This window comes from Bufo gargarizans, chromosome 3 (genome assembly GCF_014858855.1).
Source record: "Bufo gargarizans isolate SCDJY-AF-19 chromosome 3, ASM1485885v1, whole genome shotgun sequence".
In the NCBI taxonomy this organism is placed as follows: domain Eukaryota; kingdom Metazoa; phylum Chordata; class Amphibia; order Anura; family Bufonidae; genus Bufo; species Bufo gargarizans.
In genome coordinates this window covers 90447137-90468371 of record NC_058082.1, presented here as the reverse complement: position 1 = coordinate 90468371, position 21235 = coordinate 90447137, and the positions used below count along the sequence as shown (strand labels likewise).

At 44.2% G+C, this 21235-nt stretch overlaps 1 protein-coding gene across 1 annotated transcript in view; it reads right to left on the bottom strand.

Annotated features, from left to right (window-relative positions):
* ARHGAP20 (Rho GTPase activating protein 20) overlaps positions 1–21235 on the bottom strand; it is a 121535-nt gene that overhangs the window by 19349 nt on the left and 80951 nt on the right. The window contains exons 7-9 of the mRNA XM_044287347.1: positions 11506–11583; positions 8738–8804; positions 2787–2966 (exon numbers count right to left, since the gene is read on the bottom strand). Of these exons, the coding sequence (XP_044143282.1) occupies positions 2787–2966; positions 8738–8804; positions 11506–11583 (325 nt within the window). The remainder of the gene's footprint in view (positions 1–2786; positions 2967–8737; positions 8805–11505; positions 11584–21235) is intronic.

Below are 21235 nucleotides of genomic sequence, written 5' to 3'. Positions count from 1 at the left end.
GCCTCCGTGAAGAGGTCCGTGATGGGTTTATGTGTCATCCATGTTTCAATGTCACTGAGCAGCTTAAATTTTTTTTTTCAAGGCATCTCTTCCTAATGATCTGTGAAACAAGGATGGCATTTATGTTGCATCCGTGGTTTTCACGGACCCATAGACTAAAATGGGCGTGATGGATCAGTGAACACAGACAAAATAGAGCATGCATCCGTGCTAAAACACGGATATGTGAATACACACGTTAAAATGAATGGGGACGTGTGCTGTCCGTGGAAGGGCTCATGCACATAGCGTTTGTTCGGCCGTGCCCATATTGCCGCCCGCAATATGCGGGCACCGTCTGTGATGCGGGGTGCACACAGCTGCGGAACCCATTCACTTGAATGGGTCCACAATCCAGAAGGTCGGTGTGGAATGGAGGCACGGAACCCCACGAAAGGACTACGGAGTGCTTGTGGCCCCCAAATGCACGGAATGGCTGAACAACGGCCGTGCGAATGAGCCCGAACACTGACGTGTGAATGAGGCTTTAGGGTGCTGCCACACATGCAGAGGTTTTAGGTTGCAGTTTTGGAAGCCAAAATCAGGAGTGGATCGCAAAAGGAGAGAAAGTATAAAGGACAAATATGACTTTTTAAACTCCCTCCTGGTTTTGGCTTCCAAAACCTGAGCGTGTGCTCGTACCCTTACACACTCTGCACTGGGCCGCGTTACGTCGCTGTTTGTGGAGTTACTGAACCCCCTGTCCGTTATACGCTATTCGGCTTCTCATTTCTTCTATGTTTGGCTGAGAAGTGCCTGGAAAAAAGTTTTGTGTCTGGGTTCTAGGATGACCTGTGGGTGACCATGGGCTTTACACATCAATCTCAGCTATTATTAGCAGCCCCATGAAAGCTGCTTACCTGCTGCTGGAGGCCACGCTGGATGCTGGCTCTTTAACTATCCCGTCCACACACTACAACACTGGCTGCGGGTACAGACAGTGCACTGACCATCAGCTGTATACAATGTGCCGCCATATTTATTTTTGCAAGTTAAGAAGAAAATTCTTAGTCCTTTAAAATAATCCTTTATAGAGGTAGCTGTAATTTTGTAATATATTTCCTATACTTTTATTGCTTCTATCTCCCATTTTGGGCTGTGGTCACATGACCATGTCCATGCAGCAGTTTCTTATTTCCTATGATGTTATGTCCAAGGGCGGGGCAGTGATAGGGGAGTGTCTATGTAAGTAGCTGGGTGGGAGGAGCTATACGCTAGCTGGGTGTTGTTAGGGGCAGTGCTGGGGCTGTGGCAGGGGAAGCAGAAGTGCATCATGGGTTTGGTTGGATACAGGAACAGGGAGTGCTACATACAGGATGGAAACAAACCAGAGGGATTCGTTTCCATCAGGGATGCCCAACCTGTGGCCCACCAGCTGTTGTAAAACTACAACTCCCACAATGCCCTGCTGTAGACCAATAACTAGGCTGTCTAGGCCTGCTTGGAGTTGTAGTTTTGCAACAGCTGGAGTGCCGCAGGTTGGGAATTCCTGGTACATGGGGAAAATGGGTCAGGAGAGTCCGAATTACAGAAAAAAACATGGGGAAAGATGTACAGTACATGAGGTCAGCAACTACATGGGCTTATTAGTTAAAAACCATAGTTAATCCCCCCAAAAACAGTTTAAGATGGTGGTCTCTCCATCCTGGAACTGCTAGTGCACCGTGGAGTTGTTAGGGTTAGCCATTTGGGACCCCCCATACACACACACACACCCACACCGGCCATCGGTGTACCCCACCAACGTTAACCTACTCTTATTTCAAAAGAGCCAATCCCGTTGGTATCTGTAACAGCGGAGTCGAGACCCACTTTTTCATGTCCATATACCCTAACCTGAGAAACGGGAAGGAATTGTCCACATGGGACACCCTCTGACTCTATACAACTGCATCATTTCTGCATGATGACGGCTAAAAGGTTTGTACAGGATTAAGAAGACATGGCTGCTTTCTTCCAGAAACAGCCCCACTCCTGTCCTCAGATGGTGCATGGTATTACAGCTCACCCCCATTCACTTCAGTGGTGCTGAGCTGCAGTACCAGACACAACCTGTGAATAGGTGTGGTGCTGACTGTAGAAGAAAGCAACTTATGGGGTCATTTATCAAACTGGTGTAAAGTAGAACTGGCTTAGTTGCCCCAAGCAACCAATCAGATTCCACCTCTCATTTTCCAAAGGAGCTCTCAAAAATGAAAGGTGGAATCTGATTGGTTGCTATGGGCGACTAAGTCAGTTCTACTTTACTCCAGTTTGATAAATGACCCCATTAGTTTAAGCCGATTTTACCTGCAGCCCTAGGTAAAAGCCAGGGTGTAACTTCCCCATTAGGCCAGTTCCACATGTGCCTATTGCAGACGTGTGTCCTGGCCTGACCTGGCCTCTATGATGATGTGAGTTAGGGCCAGTAAACCCAAGGCCGGGCTAGACAGGTGTCTGTAATACACATGTGTGAATCTAACATTAAGTTGCAAATGACAAACTCCCTTCTGCTATGTCAGTGCTCAAAACATATGTATTGCAACAAAAATGTAATTATTATTATTTTTTTTTAAACTCTGTTGAAAACCGCCCAAGAGGACGGTTTCCGGAAAATGTTGCTTCGCTCAATATGTGTAAACATGGTGTAATTCTAGGAAAATACCTCAGGCGAGTGGAATGTGCGTTTCTACCCTCTCATTATGTCAGCTGGCAGTAATAACAGGCCAGTCAGGCTGAATGATCCCTCTGTAAGGTGGAGCACTCACCGGCTAGCTGCTGACATACGGCCAGGCGGCTGGGCTTCAGTATGAACTGACACTGCATCTCCCGGGGCAGCTGCTCCATGAGGAAAGCCCCCTCCAGATTGATGGCGTTATTTGCCCCCTGCATTTGTGGCAAAGCGTCACGGATATGGCTCATTTTAATCCCAAATGGAAATTCATGTCCTGAGAGGGGAGAAAAAAAAAAAGAAATTTAACTTTATTACAGAAGTCGAAAATTTCTTTAATCTGGCATCAACGGGACCCGCTAGGCGGATAATCCACTCCTCACGATATAGCAGTGCCGTGCTACAAATGACCAGAAAGTCTAGATTATATCAGGTCCACATCAATTTCCGCTAAAGTTTTTTTTTACTGCTAAAAATGTCCCAGAAACCACTTTCGGTTTAAAATTATTATTTTTTTGTGGCATTTTTTTTTTTTAAAGCAAATGTGTGGGTTTAGTTTTTTTTTTCTATGCATTTTTTCCCCCTATTGAGAGGGTGATGGAAAATAAAAACCTTTAAAACCCCCCTTAAAAAATAGCAGAAACACAAGAGTCACCAAATTGAAAAATTCTAGTAACAGTTTGTCTTGCACTTCATATTTCCCATAGGCTTTCAGCGAACATCTGGAGCTGACTTTTTTTTCCAGCAAAAACCATACCAAAAACAGCAGGTTCAAAAAATTCTAAAATGCCACTAAAATCCGATGTGTGAATCCAGCCTAAGGCCTCCTGCACACAACCATTTTTTTTTTTTTCCGTTTACTGGCCGTTTCTTCCGTTCCGTATACGGAACAATTTATTTCAATGGTTCCACAAAAAAAACGGAATGTACTCCGTATGCATTCTGTTTCCGTATTTCCGTTCCGTTAAAAGATAGAACATGTCCTATTATTGACCGCAAATCACGTTCCATGGCTCCATTCAAGTTAATGGGTCCGCCAAAAAAACGGAACACATATGGAAATGCATCCGTATGTGTTCTGTATCGGTTCCGTTTTTGCGGAACCATCTATTGAAAATTTTATGCCCAGCCCAATTTTTTCTATGTAATTACTGTATAATGTATATGCCATACGGAAGAACGGAACGGAAATACAACGGAAACCAAAAACCGACCAATGGATCGGTGAAAAACGGACCTGCAAAACACTGAAAAAGCCATACGGCTGTGTGCAGGAGGCCTAAGACACACGTTTGTTTGTTTTTTAAGTGTTTTGTGGTCTGCCTTTACTGGTATATTTTGAAGTGTTTTTAGGAAAAATACCAGTTGCAGATGTTACATGAAAGTCCATGGGAAATATTAAATGCAGGGAAAACAGGCATTTTGTAGGACTGGTGTTTTTCCACCCCTGAAGTGAGTTTTTTGGCTCAGTGATTACTTTTTTTTTTCAAATCTAAGCATCGGGGTCTGGCATTTTCCGTCATCGTGTGGCAGTTTTTTTCCCATAGACCTCCAATGTTTTTTTGTTTTTTTTTACATTTTTTTTAGCCACTTCAAAAAAAAAAACTAAAAAAACGTGCAGTGTGTGTGTTTTCTTTGGCATTAGTGCATGCCATTTTTTTATTTTTACCAAGAGGACATCACAGGGGGGTACATATTTTACTCTAGGCATGCAAAAAAATTCTGTTAAGAAATCCCAGGTGGTAAACCTCACTATATGGCCAAAACAGTTAAAAAATAGCTAAAAAAAAAAGTTACAAAAATAGCTGATCAGACATTTTTTGAGGCACTTTTTTTTTTTTTTTGGGTGCGCCAGATGTGTGCAAGGAGTCCTGACAGAATTTTGCAGTATGGTTGTCATTCAGAGCTCTCTAAACCTATGACAACAATTGTGGGGGTTGACTTTAAAAAGGATCTGTCAGCTCTCCTGACGTGCCTGTTTTACAAAATTTGTGTAACCCCCTGAAATAACAAAACTCAGCACGGTGCCATTCCTCAATTATTCCTCCTTGATATTGATACATAAATTGACTGGGTTTTACGATTCCTCTTGTCAATAGGACGTGTCTCTATATAACAGGGATGGCCAACCTGAGGCTCTCCAGCTGTGGCAAAACTACAACTCCCTACAGCAGGGCATGGTGGGAGTTGTAATTTTTTCAACAGCTAGAGACCCGCAGGTTGGCCATGCCTGCTATATAACATGGACAGGGCCGAGTGTTTAGGAACAAGCCAAACGGAACACTAAAACCCAGTCATCAATGTATTCATTCATTTCCAGGAGGAACAACAGAGTAACAATACAGTGCAGATTTCTAAGAAAGGATGCTTGAGAAATGTTATTCTATGGGGAATACAAGTACTTACTGCAGACATGCAAACGCAATTGTACATGTCAAAACGTAAAAAACTAGACTGACGCTAATAAATATGCCTTGTATTATTCCCAATATAAACGGTAATTCAGGGATTTATCAGCATTTGTGTCTTTTCTGTAGTACGTGACAAGGTGATTTGTGTGACTGTATATTTCTAGTGTAATCAGTTTTTTTTCTCGCTGTGCTTGGAATAGCTCACACATCTGCTCAGGCGTAATCCCGATTTGTTTCCCTTGTGTTATCTAATGGGAGTTTTATTTTCCACGTGTTTAGAAGGACACTTCAAGCATTTGGTGAAGGGCCGTTTATTTTTCTATTGACCCCAATGTATCTGGAATACAAAATGAAGCAGCTTTGTAAGGCCGGGTTCACATCACCGTTTCCTGATCTGTCAGAAGAGCAAAAAATAAATAAATAAAAAAAATCCTGTATTTTAGGCACCTGTTATGCACATTTTGCATCAGTTTTAGCCATTTCTGTCTGAAATCCGTTATTTTAGAAAAAAAAAAAAAAGACTTGCAGATGGAAATGGCTAAGGCTACTTTCACACTTGCGGCAGAGAGATCCGGCAAGCAGTTCCGTCGCCGGAACTGCCTGCCGGATCAGGCAAAATGTATGCTAACTGATGGCATTAGTAAGACTGATCAGGATCCTGATCAGTCTTAAAAATGCCTGATCAGTCGAAAAAATGCATTGAAATGCCGGATCCGTCGTTCCGGTGTCATCCGGCAAAACGGATCCGGCATTTATTTTTTCCACCTTTTTTTCAGTCTGCGCATGCGCATAACGGAACGCCGGATCCGGCATTCTGAACGCCGGATCCGGCACTAATACATCCCTATGGGGAAAAAATGCCTGATCCGGCATTCAGGCAAGTCTTCAGTTTTTTTCGCCGGAGATAAAACCGTAGCATGCTGCGGTTTTCTCTTTTGCCTGATCAGTCAAAACGACTGAACTGAAGACATCCTGATGCATCCTGAACGGATTACTCTCCATTCAGAATGCATGGGGATAAAACTGATCAGTTCTTTTCCGGTATAGAGCCCCTGTGACGGAACTCTATGCCGGAAAAGAAAAACGCAAGTGTGAAAGTACCCTAAAACGGATGCAAAATGTGCATAACGGATGCCTAAAGTACAGGATTCTTTTTTTTTTTTTTTTTCTGCTCTTCTGACAGATTAGAAGAATGGAAAACTAACCCGGCCTAATCTTGTCTACAGCTCCTATGGAGACCTACCATATATGTTGCCATAGTAACAGACTACAAACCCTGCAGCCATACTTTCTCTTGTCTGTCCTCTACTAAGCAGACTCGAAAATGGTCTTGATAAAAAAAATAAAAATCCATTAGTGTTTTTGTGTCTACAGCTCCAATGTCCTTTCTGTTGCCGTGGCAACAGACGACAAACAAACCCTGTGTAGTCTGATCCTGCAGTCATACTTTCTCTTATCTGTAGAGCACGGTGAATTCTAGCTTACTGATGTCCCTAACCACTGATCCTGGAGACCTACAGGGGTGGTGTTTATATAGAGGTAATCTATAAGAAAGTCATAGGTGGACCCCTCATATGCCCCAAAAAGGCAGGGGTACAAGCCCTCCCCCACACCTGGAATATATGTAAGGCATCCCCATTGCCTTTATTTCTATCCATGATTATCCCCAAAATACAGTACACTCTTTGTGTTGGGCCACTTGACTGCATTACATGACATCCTAGGATATATAGGTGGGGAGGGAGGGGGATGCAGCTGAACTGTTTGCACCGTGGTAAAAGGGGACCTCTCACCTTTCCTGACATGTCTCTTTTAGCAGCTACTTGCCTTCCCCATGTAATGACAATTCTGGAGCATCTTTTCATATACCTCTGTGTTGTGCTATTTCTCTGCTATTCCTCCTAGAAGTGTGCCAGCAGGTCCACATGGGTGTCACCAGTTTGGGGGGGGGGGGGGGGGTGTTCCCGCACGTTGTGTCACAGTGTCACACTGTACAGGGACACACACCCAACTGGTAACATCCATCTGGACCTTCATCGCAAACTGCTAGCAATTCATTCATAACTTCCTGCAGGAATAAGAACAGATTCTCCAGAATTGTTATTACATGGGGGATGCAAGTAGTTACTAAACCAGACATGTCTGATATATAAGGTTCTGTTCAGTGTCGTCATTTTGATGAGAAATATAGCCTTCTGGCCGGTGCCTCCTACACAGATGTGAACAGAGCCTAAGGGCTCATGCACACGAACGTATTTTGTTCCCATGTCCGTTCCTTTTTTTGGGGGCGGCCCATATGCAGGACTTCAATGGGGCTGCAAAAAAAGGAAATGACTCTGTTTGCTTTCCGTTTCCGTATGTCCGTTCCGCAAACAAATAGAACATGTCCTATTTTTTCCCGCATTACGGACAAGGATAGGACTGTTCCATTAGGGGCCAGCTGTTCCATTCCGGATGCACACGGACGTCATCTGTATTTTTTGCGGTCCACAAAATACATACAGTCGTGTGTATGAGCCCTTAGGCTGTGGAAACATCCATAGAGATCTACATAAGTCCAAGTGGATTAGATGTATGTACAAACACCATGGTCTGATAGCCATCTAGATCAATTTTCCTAACCTGAGTAACCTTAAATACATTACATCAGAGTACCACCACATTCAGGGTCATACATTCAGGTTATGCATAGTTGCCAACTTTCCTGAATTTGCTGGGACTGTCCCTGATTTTCAGAGACAGTTCAGGTAAATTCGGGCTGTGGCGGGCCAAGAAAATGGGTGGGGTTAATGTAAACTCCTCCCATAAGTGGGCGGTCCCAGGTGGGGTAAGTTCTTCATGGGGGAGGGGCTTAAATTATTTTTACCACCTAAAACATTGATAAGTATGCCCTATGCAGCACATTAAAAACACAGCGTGAGGAAGGTCCTAGGTCAGTGATGGCTAACCTCTGACACTGGTGAAACTACAACTCCCAGCATGCTCCACGGAGTTCTGTGAACAGCCAATCATGTGTGTATCTTGGGAGTCGTAGTTTTACCACAACTGGAGTGCCAGAGATTAGCCATCACAGTCCTAGAGACATGCACCACCGGCTGAGAAGACCTTGATCAACACAAGGAGACCATCATAAGAAGGTTAAGCAGTAGAAATCTTCTGTTATTTCAGCATTATTTCTGATATTGCAGAATTATAGGAATTTAGGCTACGGAATCTCAAGAAACACTTGAGGAGATTTTCAAGGAAAGCTACCCTCAAGTTTGACATGTCAACCATGACATATCCCTCATGATGAAATGTTGGCTTTGTGATTGCCCCATCAGCTCGGAGGTTGTCCACTTTGATAAATTTGCCCAACCACCGCCGTCGTGGAAAATCAATGGCTTTTTTTTTTCCACCTTTGTGAAAATTTACAGTCTCAGAATAGTTGGTCGATGACTTGAGACACCTTGGCGGCATGACATTCATGACTCAAAGGATCTGAACCGATAAATCAATGGACTCTAACAATGGCAGATCCGGGCACCCCATAATCAGAGCTGCTATTAAGGCATTCCTGTCATATCACTGTTGACTTTCTGATTGTCTGCATTTAAGATCTTAAGCTAAAACAGTAGCTGACATTCCTTCGGCATACCAATAAGAGGATAAGGTGCATCATCTTTGCCCGAGGTGACCCACAACTGGTAATCTGTTTCTGAGCCCTGGAGAGAGAGAACACAACATAGGAGGATGAGTTAAGTAATGTTCATTGTCCTAAGGCCGTCTTACGACACGTGGATGGCCAAGAAGCCATCAGGGCGGCTGACAGAGAGGTCGTAATCCTGTCAGGGTTATGAAAACAAACTCGGGAGATGGAATTTGTCATCTGTAACACGGTTTTACGGAGTGATCCCCGCTCCACATTACATCATGCTGGACGGATAATATTATGTAAAATGCTGGTCGGTAATTATGAGATGTACAAGAAGCTGCCAGGAGCCAGGAAACCAATCTGATTCGAGTGGAAGAGAAGATGACTGACAGCACAGGAAATATTAATCCTACGTGCTTACTGTCATGAAACCCAGGGAGGAATCTGAGGTCCAGGCTAAAGAAAGCACTGAAGATCTAATGGGATGTGGTCTCCAAAGAAATCACGACCCATACAATAATCTAATAGGATGTCTAAAACGTTTAAGGGGCATTTGTACCTATGACACTGGCTGAGCTGTTACATGTGTACTTGGCAGCTGAAGGGATCTGTGTTGGTCCCATGTTCATATGTGTCCACATTGCTGAGAAAAATGATGTTATAATATATGCAAATGAGCCTTTAGGAGCAATGGGGGCGTTGCTGTTACACCTAGAGGCTCTGCTCTCTATGCAACTGCTGCATCCTCTGCACTTTGGCATTGCCAAGCACTGATTATGTTTATACTGCCCGGCCCTGTCAAGGTGCAGAGGATGCAGCAGGTGCAGAGAGAGCAGAGCCTCTAGGTGTAACAGCAACGCCCCCATTGCTCCTAAAGGCTCATTTGCATATAATAAAACATAATTTTTCTCAGCAGTGCGGGCACATATGAACATGGGACCAACACAGATGCCTTTAGCTGCCAAGCGCACATGTAACAGGTCAACCGGTGTCATAGGTACAAAACTGCTGACAGATGCCCTTTAAAGGCTTCCACATTCATATTATGCTCCTCTGATACTGGCCTAACCCTGTGACTTATGTGTGGATACCTCTAAGATATAGACACGGTCTGCATAAACCAAATGGCGATGGTCCTGCTCCGATATCAGCCTGCCTCATCACTCCTCCTACAACTTCATTTTCTCTTAGGTCACTAAGAAAACTGTATTAGAAGACTTGTATAAAAGCTCTTGGTCGTGGGGGTTTCTAATCCTAGTCCACGGATCAGCAACCTTCGGCACTCCAGCTGCTGTAAAACTAGAACTCCCTAATCAGTGTGAGGAGACTTATAGGCCATACAGGCTCCTCTGAAATTCTGGGAGGGAAGGGATGCAAATGAGCTCTTAACAAGCTTTGCCTCTAATGCCACCAGATGTAAGGCAGCTATCCTAGAAGTCAATGTTCAGCTCTTAAAATAAGCCTTGAGACATGACTTGGATATTAAATAAGCCAGCACCTCATCTGCATCCCTTCCCTCCCATAATTCCAGAGGAGCATGTATGGCCTATAAGTCTCCTCACGCTGATTAAGGTGCTCTCTCCCTAAAGAGAGTTAGTTCCCCCCTGACCCGGACACAGGCCTCCTACCCAGTTAAGCCAGTACTCTCTGCTCTGCACTGAGGAGGGGCAATTACCCCGAAACAGCTGTCTGCAGATGAGGTGCTGGCTTTGTTAATATCCAAGTCATGTCTCAAAACTTATTTTAAGAGCTGAACATTGACTTATAGGATAGCTGCCTTACATCTGGTGGAATTAGAGGCAGAGCTTGTTAAAGGGAACCTGTCACCTGGAAAAGACAATTTACACTAATCACAGTACCTTAAAGTATCTCTCATAGTGTGCCCAAAGATGTATTCATTTCTTCTTTCTGCGTTGTGCGGTCTCATAAAATCGACTTAAAAAACTGTGTTTGGCACCTTTTTGAAGTCGTGCTGAAGTCACGGGGGCAGCGGCCTCCTTGACTCAACCGTCGGAAAATCCCGCCCCTATCCCGCTCCTCCGCATATTGATGGACATTTTTCCCTGTAGCCGTGACCGCGCTCTTCTCGCGCATGCGCATCCTGCCGCAGCGCGATCCCGGCTACGGCTCCCTCCCTGGCATCTGCATGTTCACTGCGCCTGCGCTGCAGTGCAAGCAGACAGTGATCGCGCTCACGCCGCAGGGGAGAATCAATGAGCGCGCTGTATAAAACGGCGCAGGCGCAGTGAACATGCAGATGCCAGGGAGGGAGCCGTAGCCGGGATCATGCTGCGGCAGGACGCGCACGTTGCATGCGTGAGAAGAGCGCGGTCACGGCTACAGGGAAAAATGTCCATCAATATGCGGAGGAGCGGCTTATCCGACGGTTGAGTCAAGGAGGCCGCTGCCCCCGTGACTTCAGCACGACTTCAAAAAGGTGGCAAACACAGTTTTTTAAGTCGATTTTATGAGACAGCACAACGCAAAAAGAAGAAATGAATACATCTTTGGGCACACTATGAGAGATACTTTAAGGTACTGTGATTAGTGTAAATTGTCTTTTCCAGGTGACAGGTTCCCTTTAAGAGCTAATTTGCATCCCTTCCCTACTAGAACTCCCAGCATGCACACTTACTATGCTATTCTTGTAACTCCCATAGAAGTGAAAGGAGGATTCTGGGAGTTGGAGTTTCAGAACAGCTGGAGTGCCAGAGGTTGCTAATCCATAGGCATACATGTAAAGTAGTTAATGACACCAGCTGGGCTCTTACCTCCACTCCAAATTGCTGCAAGGCCATTTTAATGACATCAGTCACAGTATCTTCATTGGTTACAGTCAGAGCTTTTGACTACAAAAAAACAAAAATGAAAGTTAGAACATTCTGCACCAGTAAATGAACGGGTTTATCCCATAACTGATGTATCATATAGTACATAGCAACCTCTTTCTTACAAAGCTAGAACCAGCCCTGTACCTCGCATGGATCCAGAGATCTCCCCATGCATTGCTCTAATTGCTCTGCTAGATTTATTTCAATATGGCAGCTCAGGGGGCGTGTCCTTTCTGCTGCAGCCCAGGAGGTGTCTTTTCTTAGGGGCCTTTTCTTTCTTAGGTGATGTGTCCTTTCTGCTGCAGCTCTCTCCTTATAACGATCACATCCTCTAACAGTGAGAAAAGGCTGGTGGCGGATAAAGGATGGATCTGAGCATGTGCGACCACCTCAGCAGTGTTACTGAGGTGAACAGGGAGAGAAAAAACATGCAGGCAGGTGGCGCTATACAGATACATTTTATTAAATAACTCAGTGGTTATTCTAAATGTTTAATTACATGCAATTACAAAAGTATTCAGATCTAGGTGCTGGTTCGAACAATGTAGAATAATTTTTTGATGGACTGACCCCTTTAAATATTTTATATACTGTGCAAATTTCAAGAGGTCAAAGGAGAGGTGATAAATATATAACCGTTGGGACCCCCACCAATTTATATGCATTAGCTATTTTTGTGAGCCCCATGGGCATTGAATGGAGCAATAGAGTGCATGTCCAGGTTGCATTTTAGCTCAAATTGAACAAGAGGAACTTGGGAACCCACATTATAGTTATCGTGGGGGCCCAACTTGGGTAACCAAAGATGATATATTTATCACTTATCACCTATCCAATGGTTTTCAGGAATAACTACTTTAAAAGTCACAGTTACCTATATTTTTACTATGATTTACTACAACTTTACTAATTCTACTACTATTTTACTATTGTTTTTTGTTTGTTTTACATTTGTATTTTATTTTCTGTATATGATTATGGGGGCAGACATTTTGTCTGAGCTGATGCTCTGCTCTGTTAAAACATTTAAAGATATGCCTACAGCAGCCGCATGGACCACTGAAATTTTAAGGTTTACTTATTTATTTTATGCACTTATATAGCGCTACTATATTCAGCAGCGCTTTACAGACATTAGCATCACGCTGTCCCCAATGGGGCTCACAATCTAAGCTCCCTATCAGTATGTCTTTAGAGTGTGCGAGGAAACCAGAGAAAACCAACGCAAACACGCGGAGAACATACTAACTCCATGCGGATGTCCTTGGTCGGATTCAAATCTAGGACCCCAGCGCTGCATAAGGCACCAGTACTAACCACTGAGCCACCGTGCTGTCCATGATGATTAATTGACGTCTTTGGAAGAGTGCTGTAGGCATCCTCTGTGACCTGTGAAGAGGTAATTGTAGAGGCAAGGGGAGAGGGAGAGCTGTGGCCATCACCTTTGTAAATGGTGGATCCTGTGGTATCTGCCTCCTGTGTCTTAGGATAGGACATCATTATCAAATTGGTCAGGGTTTACTCACAGCAACCACATGGATCAAGGCGGCGGTGCTCATTTTTTACCGGTCACAGTGACATACTACTGGTAGTGACCGTGTCTGGTATTCCAGCTCACTGCAGCTAGGCCCCATTGAATTGAATACAGCACCAGACTGATCCACTATGAAAAGTATCATGCTGTCCCACAGTCCCCGTAGTCTGCTAATTGGCTGAGGTGTTGGGAACTGGACCCCCACCAATCTGATATTGATGGTCTATACTATAGGATAAGCAAGCAATATTGTAGCCCTGGAAAACCTGGGGCCCTCTGAATCTGGCCCTTTGGGCACTGTCCTCATGTCGGGATACCCAGTCCTCCAATGTGGATGACTGTACATATCTATGTGTGCCTGAGAAGGGGAAATTTCATGGTGGTTCCCACTAGGGACAGTAACCAAAGTGAGTGATGTGTAACTGGATAAGTTGGTACTACGTGACCATTGGGTAATCATCGAACATCATCTGCCTTCTGTGTAGCAGGAATTCCTATTCTTCTCACATCCCGCTACGCAGCCCATACAATGGTTGTTCCAGGTTTGATTGTTTTGTAGCTTTAATCTCTGCAAAATTATTACAAAAAGTTTTCGAGGTTTACAAAAGTTCCCAGCAGCAGAGCAGAACCGCACAGAAGATAAATGACCATGTCAGCCTGTAGTAAATCTGTTGGGGAGATTAGAGAGTAGACCATGTGCCACAGAAATGCATTCTTTCCCCCAAGACATATGCTTCAGTTTGCACAGGGTCACTGTTTTTGGATTTGGCAACAAGAAAAGTTTTAAGCCACATTTTTATGCTGAGCTAGAAAAAGCCTGTGGTTAGTGCAAGGGATCAGAAAGTAAAGGCTGACATGCTGTCACGGACGTTCCCGTGACAGGTGGCAGGAGATCGGTGAGACTGGCAACACGTGGTTTGACATGTTTCCCGTTTGGATCATATGCTGTCTGTGTTGTTTCTGGTGCCTGTCACACCTTCTTTCCCCAGGTGTGGCTATTATGGTCATTTAACCTTCTCTATTTATTGTTGTTTCTTCCACTATGCTATGCGGTTTGAGTTGTGGATTGCTGGTGTGTGGATCTCGGCTGAGTTCCTGGTGCGGCCATAGCCACTTGAAGTTAAGTGTTTGCTTTCCCTTTTGTATTTTGTTTGGGTTATTATGTGTGTTGCATTTACCTGTCATTTGTATTAAGGCCTAAGGGAGACTCCTGCTCATCCTTCCTTTTGGAGGAACAGGTTGTCTCACTCCTGACATTAGTACCATGGTCCTATAGGGTGAGTTAGGACATTAGGTATTCCTGTGTATGAACTCGCCTACCTCTGGGGTCTGTTCATACTGGTAGTTAGTCAGGACTTTGATTAGGATTTTACTAGGAGGTGTCCATCTCCTTTCCCTAGTTTCCAGGCCTTATTCCCTCACCCGTTTCCCTCCTATGTTCGGTGTGGTGTTTCCCTCCCACACCTGAACATTACACATGCCCACCATTAGCCCCGAGGAAGAGATAGCTGTCAGCGGGCACTTACCACTTTCTTACAACCGAACTGGGTATATAGAAGAAGCATTTGTTCTACTCGGCTTCTTCTCTAGTGCACTCCCTTACAGTGCAGACAAGGAAATAATGCAAGATTGTGTTGCTAAGCTTCCTCTCTAGTGCACTACCTAGCGGTGTACATGGCAGCGCTCTTTGCCCGCTGCTGTCCCAACATCAGTAGATCAGTATTCCACTCTGGAGGCTGCAGCCAATGACAGTCTGCTGTGCCTCTTCATCGTTCCCTTAGGGCACGTGCATCTTAAAGGGCCTGTATCCAATTGCTGCTATCTCTGCCATCTGCCAACGGCTGGCCATCTACAGTATGGGAATTTAAGGCACTTTCCCCTAGGAGAGGGGCCTGAGCTTTAGGTATTTTAGCCTGTCTAGTCCTAGTGAAGGTGTGCTTATCTCTGTCTGACTTCCCTTGTACCCAAACTTGCATGTATACAGTCTCTGATCCTCTGCTGAGTGCCCTGACAACTGCTTATCATATTGACCCCCTGCTGCCTGCCCAGACCTCTTACTTGTTTTATGGATACGCACATACTCTATCTGCCCTGACCTCAGACGGTTTCATGAGTATTAGATGACCCCTAGGTGCTTTGCACTGGTGTCGCTCACCTCTGTGGATCAGCGGCCAACTACACCGGGACTATTCCAAGAGGTAGCAGCCTGGTAGATCCCCTGAAGAGAAGACCAGATCCCTGTATAGGGGTTAAAGGTTGAAAAACAGGGGTCTACCAGGACAGTACCCTCAAGAATAGCCCAAAGTCAAACTGGTTAGTAGACACAGTGGTTCCACCCTCACTATCCGTTACACTCATGCAATGTAAGACACATAGCATTCCAGCTTGCTGTGTATGGGACTGTGTAGCTGCAGGCTGGTCAGAGTGTCTATGCTGACCCCTTTCCACTACCAAAAATGCCTTCAGTGGGCAAGTTAGCATCAGAACTGGACCATGGCGCAATGGAAGAAGGAGGCCTGGTCTGATTAATCACATTTTTTTTTTACATCATGTGGAAGGAAGGGTGCATGTGTATCACTTACTTGAGGAAGAGATGGCATCAAGATGAACTATGAGACAAATTCAAGCTGGTGGAGGCAATGTTCTGCTGGAAACCTTGGATACTTGCATTCATATTGATGTGACATATACCACCTATGTAACCATTGTACATGGCAGCGGTACTCCCATGTCAGTGGGATGAGCTGTAAAAACAAGGAGGCTGTACCTTGTAACTTACAGGAATTAAAGGATCTGCTGCTAATTCGTGATGCCATGACACCTTCAGACTTCTTAACAGGTAAGATATGTGTTTTTAGAGTTACCTGGGTGTACCTCAGTGACAAAACATAAAATCGTCAGTGCTGCAGGTACGAGTTCATTCGAAGCTATACAGGGTACCTGAAGGCTGTAGACATACCATACCTGAAGAGGTCAAAAAGATGTTGGACCTCATGGCTATTGAGGAATCAAAGAGTGAATTGTCAAGTCTTCTTGTCCTGCTTCCAAAACTGGATGGTGTGTTGCATATTTTGAAACGATTTCTTAAAATTAAATGGAGCCAAAGTTTGATGGGTATCTACTACCAAGAGTTGATGAATTAATGGAAAGATTTGACCATGCTACATATTTCTCTACACTTGATGTAACAAAAGGATGCAGTGCAAAGAAAAAACTGCATTTGCCTCCCTAGATGGTCTATTCCAAAAGGTTTTCCTTTTGGTTTACAAGGGGCTCTGGCAACTATCCAAAGGTTGATGGACATAGTCCTTAAACCCCATCACAGATATGCTTCTGCATATCTGAATGATATGATCACTTTTAGCGATGATTGGGAAAGTGATTCGCCAAAAGTACAATAGGTACTAGATTCCATTAAGACAGCAGGGTTAACAGAGAATCCTAAAAATGTGTTTTGGGTCTTGAGGACTGGGGTGCCTATGGCGCACCAGTAAAATTTATTTTGGGGGCCCACCGTACGGATATATTCAAATATCACCTGCTCACACAGCAGCAAGATGCTACCAGATGACTGAATATGGGGGTGCCGTGCAGCAACTTTGAGAAGGTAGGTCTTGGGGAGAAGAGGACAATGGCAGCTCTCCTGTATACCTAGAAGTAATATCAGCTCTGATCGTGTCTAGAATAATAAACTGGGGAATTTCTTTAATTCTATCAAGTTTTTTATATGAACATAGGCTGGTTGAGGTGCTGTACAGTGAATATATGTATGTAGTGCAGTAATTCTACTGTGTTATGTGCCACTTGTGCAGGGGGTGATAATAGGGGCCCACCTTGATCAGGGGCCCACCGGGGGATTCTCACTTACCCCTGTGGGCCAGTCGAGCCTGCTTGAGGTTGTCAGAGAAGAATACCCTGTCACATATCTGAGCAGGAAGCTTACACCCTTTGAAGAAAACTACAGTATTGTTGAACATGAATGTTTGGCATCAAGTGGGTCCTGGAATCACTGAGGCATTACTTGTTGGGCAGACAATTCAGGATACAGATGATTCCCCACTTGGATGACTCAAGCAAGAGTGAAAACTCAAGAGTCACAAGGTGGTTTATCAAACTACAAATTACACACGGCTTGATGGTAAAGGTGTTTGATCCTAAAGGTTCAAACAAAGAAACAGGGTATGTGAGACAGTGACAGGAAAAGTGATGGAGGATCCTTATATTTTCCCAAGGTTCTTCTCATATGTGTACTAGGCTCCAGGAATTCTATATCTCTTCCAGGGAAAGTTTCGATGAGATATAAATAATCCAAGAAATCTGACAACCCTAGCAAAGAGTTTGCCTAAAGGCTTTCGGTTAATCCTACTTTCGGGTCTGGATTTATATAGAAACAGAGGCAGGTTGGTAGTGGGGCCTATCATTCCCTTCTTGGCCAGTACAAGTTTTCTTTGTAACACAAGTCCAGCTCATTACTAACGCTATTAAGGTGTGCACTACAGAGAGAAAACCATCCAATGAAACAGAAGCTGTCTGGACAGACTGTTACCATGACTGATGGTTTCAAAGTGGACATTTGCTCTTGTTGCGAGGTAAGACAGGCAGTTCCCTCAGGTTCTCCAGATCCGGTTGTTAAAATTACAGCGGTAACTGGAAATGAGCCCTTCCATTCCATAGTTTAGCTCCTTAGGCCTTTGTGTGTAGTGTATATATGGTGTATTTATATATGTCTACCATGTATATGGTGTATTTATGTGTGTTGCATATACACTCACCTAAAGAATTATTAGGAACACCTGTTCTATTTCTCATTAATGCGATTATCTAGTCAACCAATCACATGGCAGTTGCTTCAATGCATGTAGGGTTGTGGTCCTGGTCAAGAAAATCTCCTGAACTCCAAACTGGATGTCAGAATGGGAAAGAAAGGCGATTTAAGCAATTTTGAGCGTGGCATGGTTGCTGGTGCCAGACGGGCCGGTCTGAGTATTTCACAATCTGCTCAGTTACTGGGATTTTCACGCACAACCATTTCTAGGGTTTACAAAGAATGGTGTGAAAAGGGAAAAACATCCAGTATGCAGCAGTCCTGTGGACGAAAATGCCTTGTTGATGCTAGAGGTCAGAGGAGAATGGGCCGAATGATTCAAGCTGATAGAAGAGCAAACGTTGACTGAAATAACCACTCGTTACAACCGAGGTATGCAGCAAAGCATTTGTGAAGCCACAACACGCACAACCTTGAGGCGGATGGGCTACAACAGCAGAAGACCCCACCGGGTACCACTCATCTCCACTACAAATAGGAAAAAGAGGCTACAATTTGCACGAGCTCACCAAAATTGGACTGTTGAAGACTGGAAAAATGTTGCCTGGTCTGATGAGTCTCGATTTCTGTTGAGACATTCAAATAGTAGAGTCCGAATTTGGCGTAAACAGAATAAGAACATGCATCCATCATGCCTTGTTACCACTGTGCAGGCTGGTGGTGGTGGTGTAATGGTGTGGGGGATGTTTTCTGGGCACACTTTAGGCCCCTTAGTGCCAATTGGCCATCGTTTAAATGCCACGGGCTACCTGAGCAGTTCTGAAGGCAAAAGGGGTCCAACACCGTATTAGTATGGTGTTCCTAATAATTCTTTAGGTGAGTGTATATGGTGTATGTATATGTAAACATGACGTGATGTTGTCCGCTTTTGTGTAGGAAACATTTTGTTAAAAATTTAAATCCCACCCCTGAAGACACGTTAATGTAATTTTGACTGAGTAGTTGGTAGCAAGACACTGGTATAGTCAGAGAAACTTATATGTTTGGTTAGCGCTCGGCTAAGCAGTGGTGGTCTTTTTCGACCGGAATGTAAAGGCTATGGGGAGATTTATCAAATCAGATTCTACCTTTCATTCTACCAGAACCAAATTTACCTCCATGAAAAGCCTGACATTCCTATATATTATTATATCATCTTCTTTACTACAAGTCCCAGTATAGTGGGCACAGCAAGTCTCATGTAAGAGTCACTGCTGAGCCCTGAGCCTATATGACTGCAAGTAGAAAAGATTAACTGTAATATAAACTGTGACCAGTCATGTAACGTGGGATAATTATCAGCAAAGGTCCTCACCCCAAGCTAAATCTAGGTAAGTATCTGTGAAGTAGACAGAAAACGTTAATGCTAATTACATGAGGGGAAAGTAAATCTCTCAGCATGTGTACTGCGGCCTGTACACCACAGAGTTAACAAATGGAAACCCATCATGTGGATTTGGTCAGACGAGAGGGGGCTGTTCTGAGCTATACGCAGTGATGTACACGGGAGAGAGGTGGTCCCAAAGGTCAGATGTTTACTTCTCCCTTCATGCCCCTTTCCAACAACCATGGGCCAAATCCCTACCTCCTAACAAAGGAGAGAGGAGTCCTGCAAAGGCTCTCACCATCTAGTGGCAGAGCGATAAGGCACACCAGGGCCAGGGCGCATAGCAGCAGCAAGGTGTGCCCCTATGGTACCTACAGTCTTGTAACCTAGAAGAATAAGAACAAATAATGGAGATTTATCATCTCCCGCAGTGGGAAAAAGTTGCAAACAACGTGTTTTCGACTTTTTTTAAACAAAGTCTTGATGCAAGTGTCATATCTATATCACCCTTGTCACTTTTCCGAAAAGATAGCAAGGTGAGGATAGGGACGAAGTTATCTTGTGGCGTAAAAGATAACTGAAAATATACATCAGCTCGGAGCTGTTGTAGATTTTACTTTAGGCATATGGACTGCCGGGGGATGCGTGGAATTTATGGCTAGGCCTGCGCCTCATCATAATGTAGGTGCGTCCTCTGGCAGTGCAGGGGATATCATAGAACAGAGTAAAATCATGGTCTATGATAAATCTCCTCCATGACAGTATTACGGTGGTTGCAATCATGGCCTCCGCCTCACACATAGACACATATTGAGACTGTCATTTTGTATGCCGGTGATGCTCCAGCATGAGATACAGCACAATTATTACGAGGTGCACGCCCACTGTCCACCTCCTCCCTGTCCACTTTTTAGCAAAAGTGTACAGAGTAGAAAAATTTTGGCTCAAACTGTGATTTGCTACAAAATGTGCAACTATTCTATGCCAGAAAACTGGAACTGAAACTTGATAACTCTTTCCCAATGTGTTTTCAGAGAGTTTGGGAGTTTCCCCTATTACAGATTTTGAAATGACGGATGCAGTATGTTAGATGGTTGGCCATCTCCTGAATGCTACAATATCTTTATGGTGCTAAGCATTAAAGGAGTATTCCCATCTGAGACAATGGGGGCATATCGCTATGATATGTCCTTCATTGTCTTATAGGTGCAGGATCCCACCACTGGGACCCGCACCTATATCGAGAATGGAGTGGGAAAAGTGGTGCCTAGAGGACACCGGGGTTCCCCAGGTCCAACCACCACCAAGAACTCTCCCCATAGAAGTGGATTGCATGGCCGCCACTCCCATTCATTTCTATGAGGCTGACAGAAATAGTCGAGCCGGTGCTCGGCTAATTTTGGCAGTCCCAGTAGAAATAAACTGGAGAGCAGCTGTGCATGTGCGGTGCACCCTCCGAGACTTTACCGGCTGCCTTTATGAGACCCGCACCTATCAGACAATAGGGGCATATCCTAGCGATATGCCCCCATTGTCTGAGATGGAAATACCCCTTTAAGTCAGAGAATTGTTTCCAGTGAATGACCACCATCAGGGTCTTTTGTAGGTCTGCTATTCTGTGCTGATCTTTGCAGCAATCAGAGCTTTATTTTATTCATACAGCATAGACATAGATTTGTTCTAACAGGTAAACTTTTGGCGACCTGCAGTCACCACTGTAGGGAGCTTACAGCTTACTGTACTGTATGGATTTCTATTGAGTTCATTGTATGCAACAAGCTCCTAAGCTCCCTCTTGTGGTGGCTGCAGATGGTCCGGCATGTTACATTTTGATTCTGTATCTATGCAGGCAATTTGGAGCACTGCAAAAAAAACTAAACAAAAAAAACCAAAACAAAGCTCATACTGCTATAAAGATTTATTATTATTTTTATCAGCATAGACTTTTGAATCTATTCAAATAAAGTAAAACTTAAAATGTTAAGAGTGGGCATTCACTGTAAAA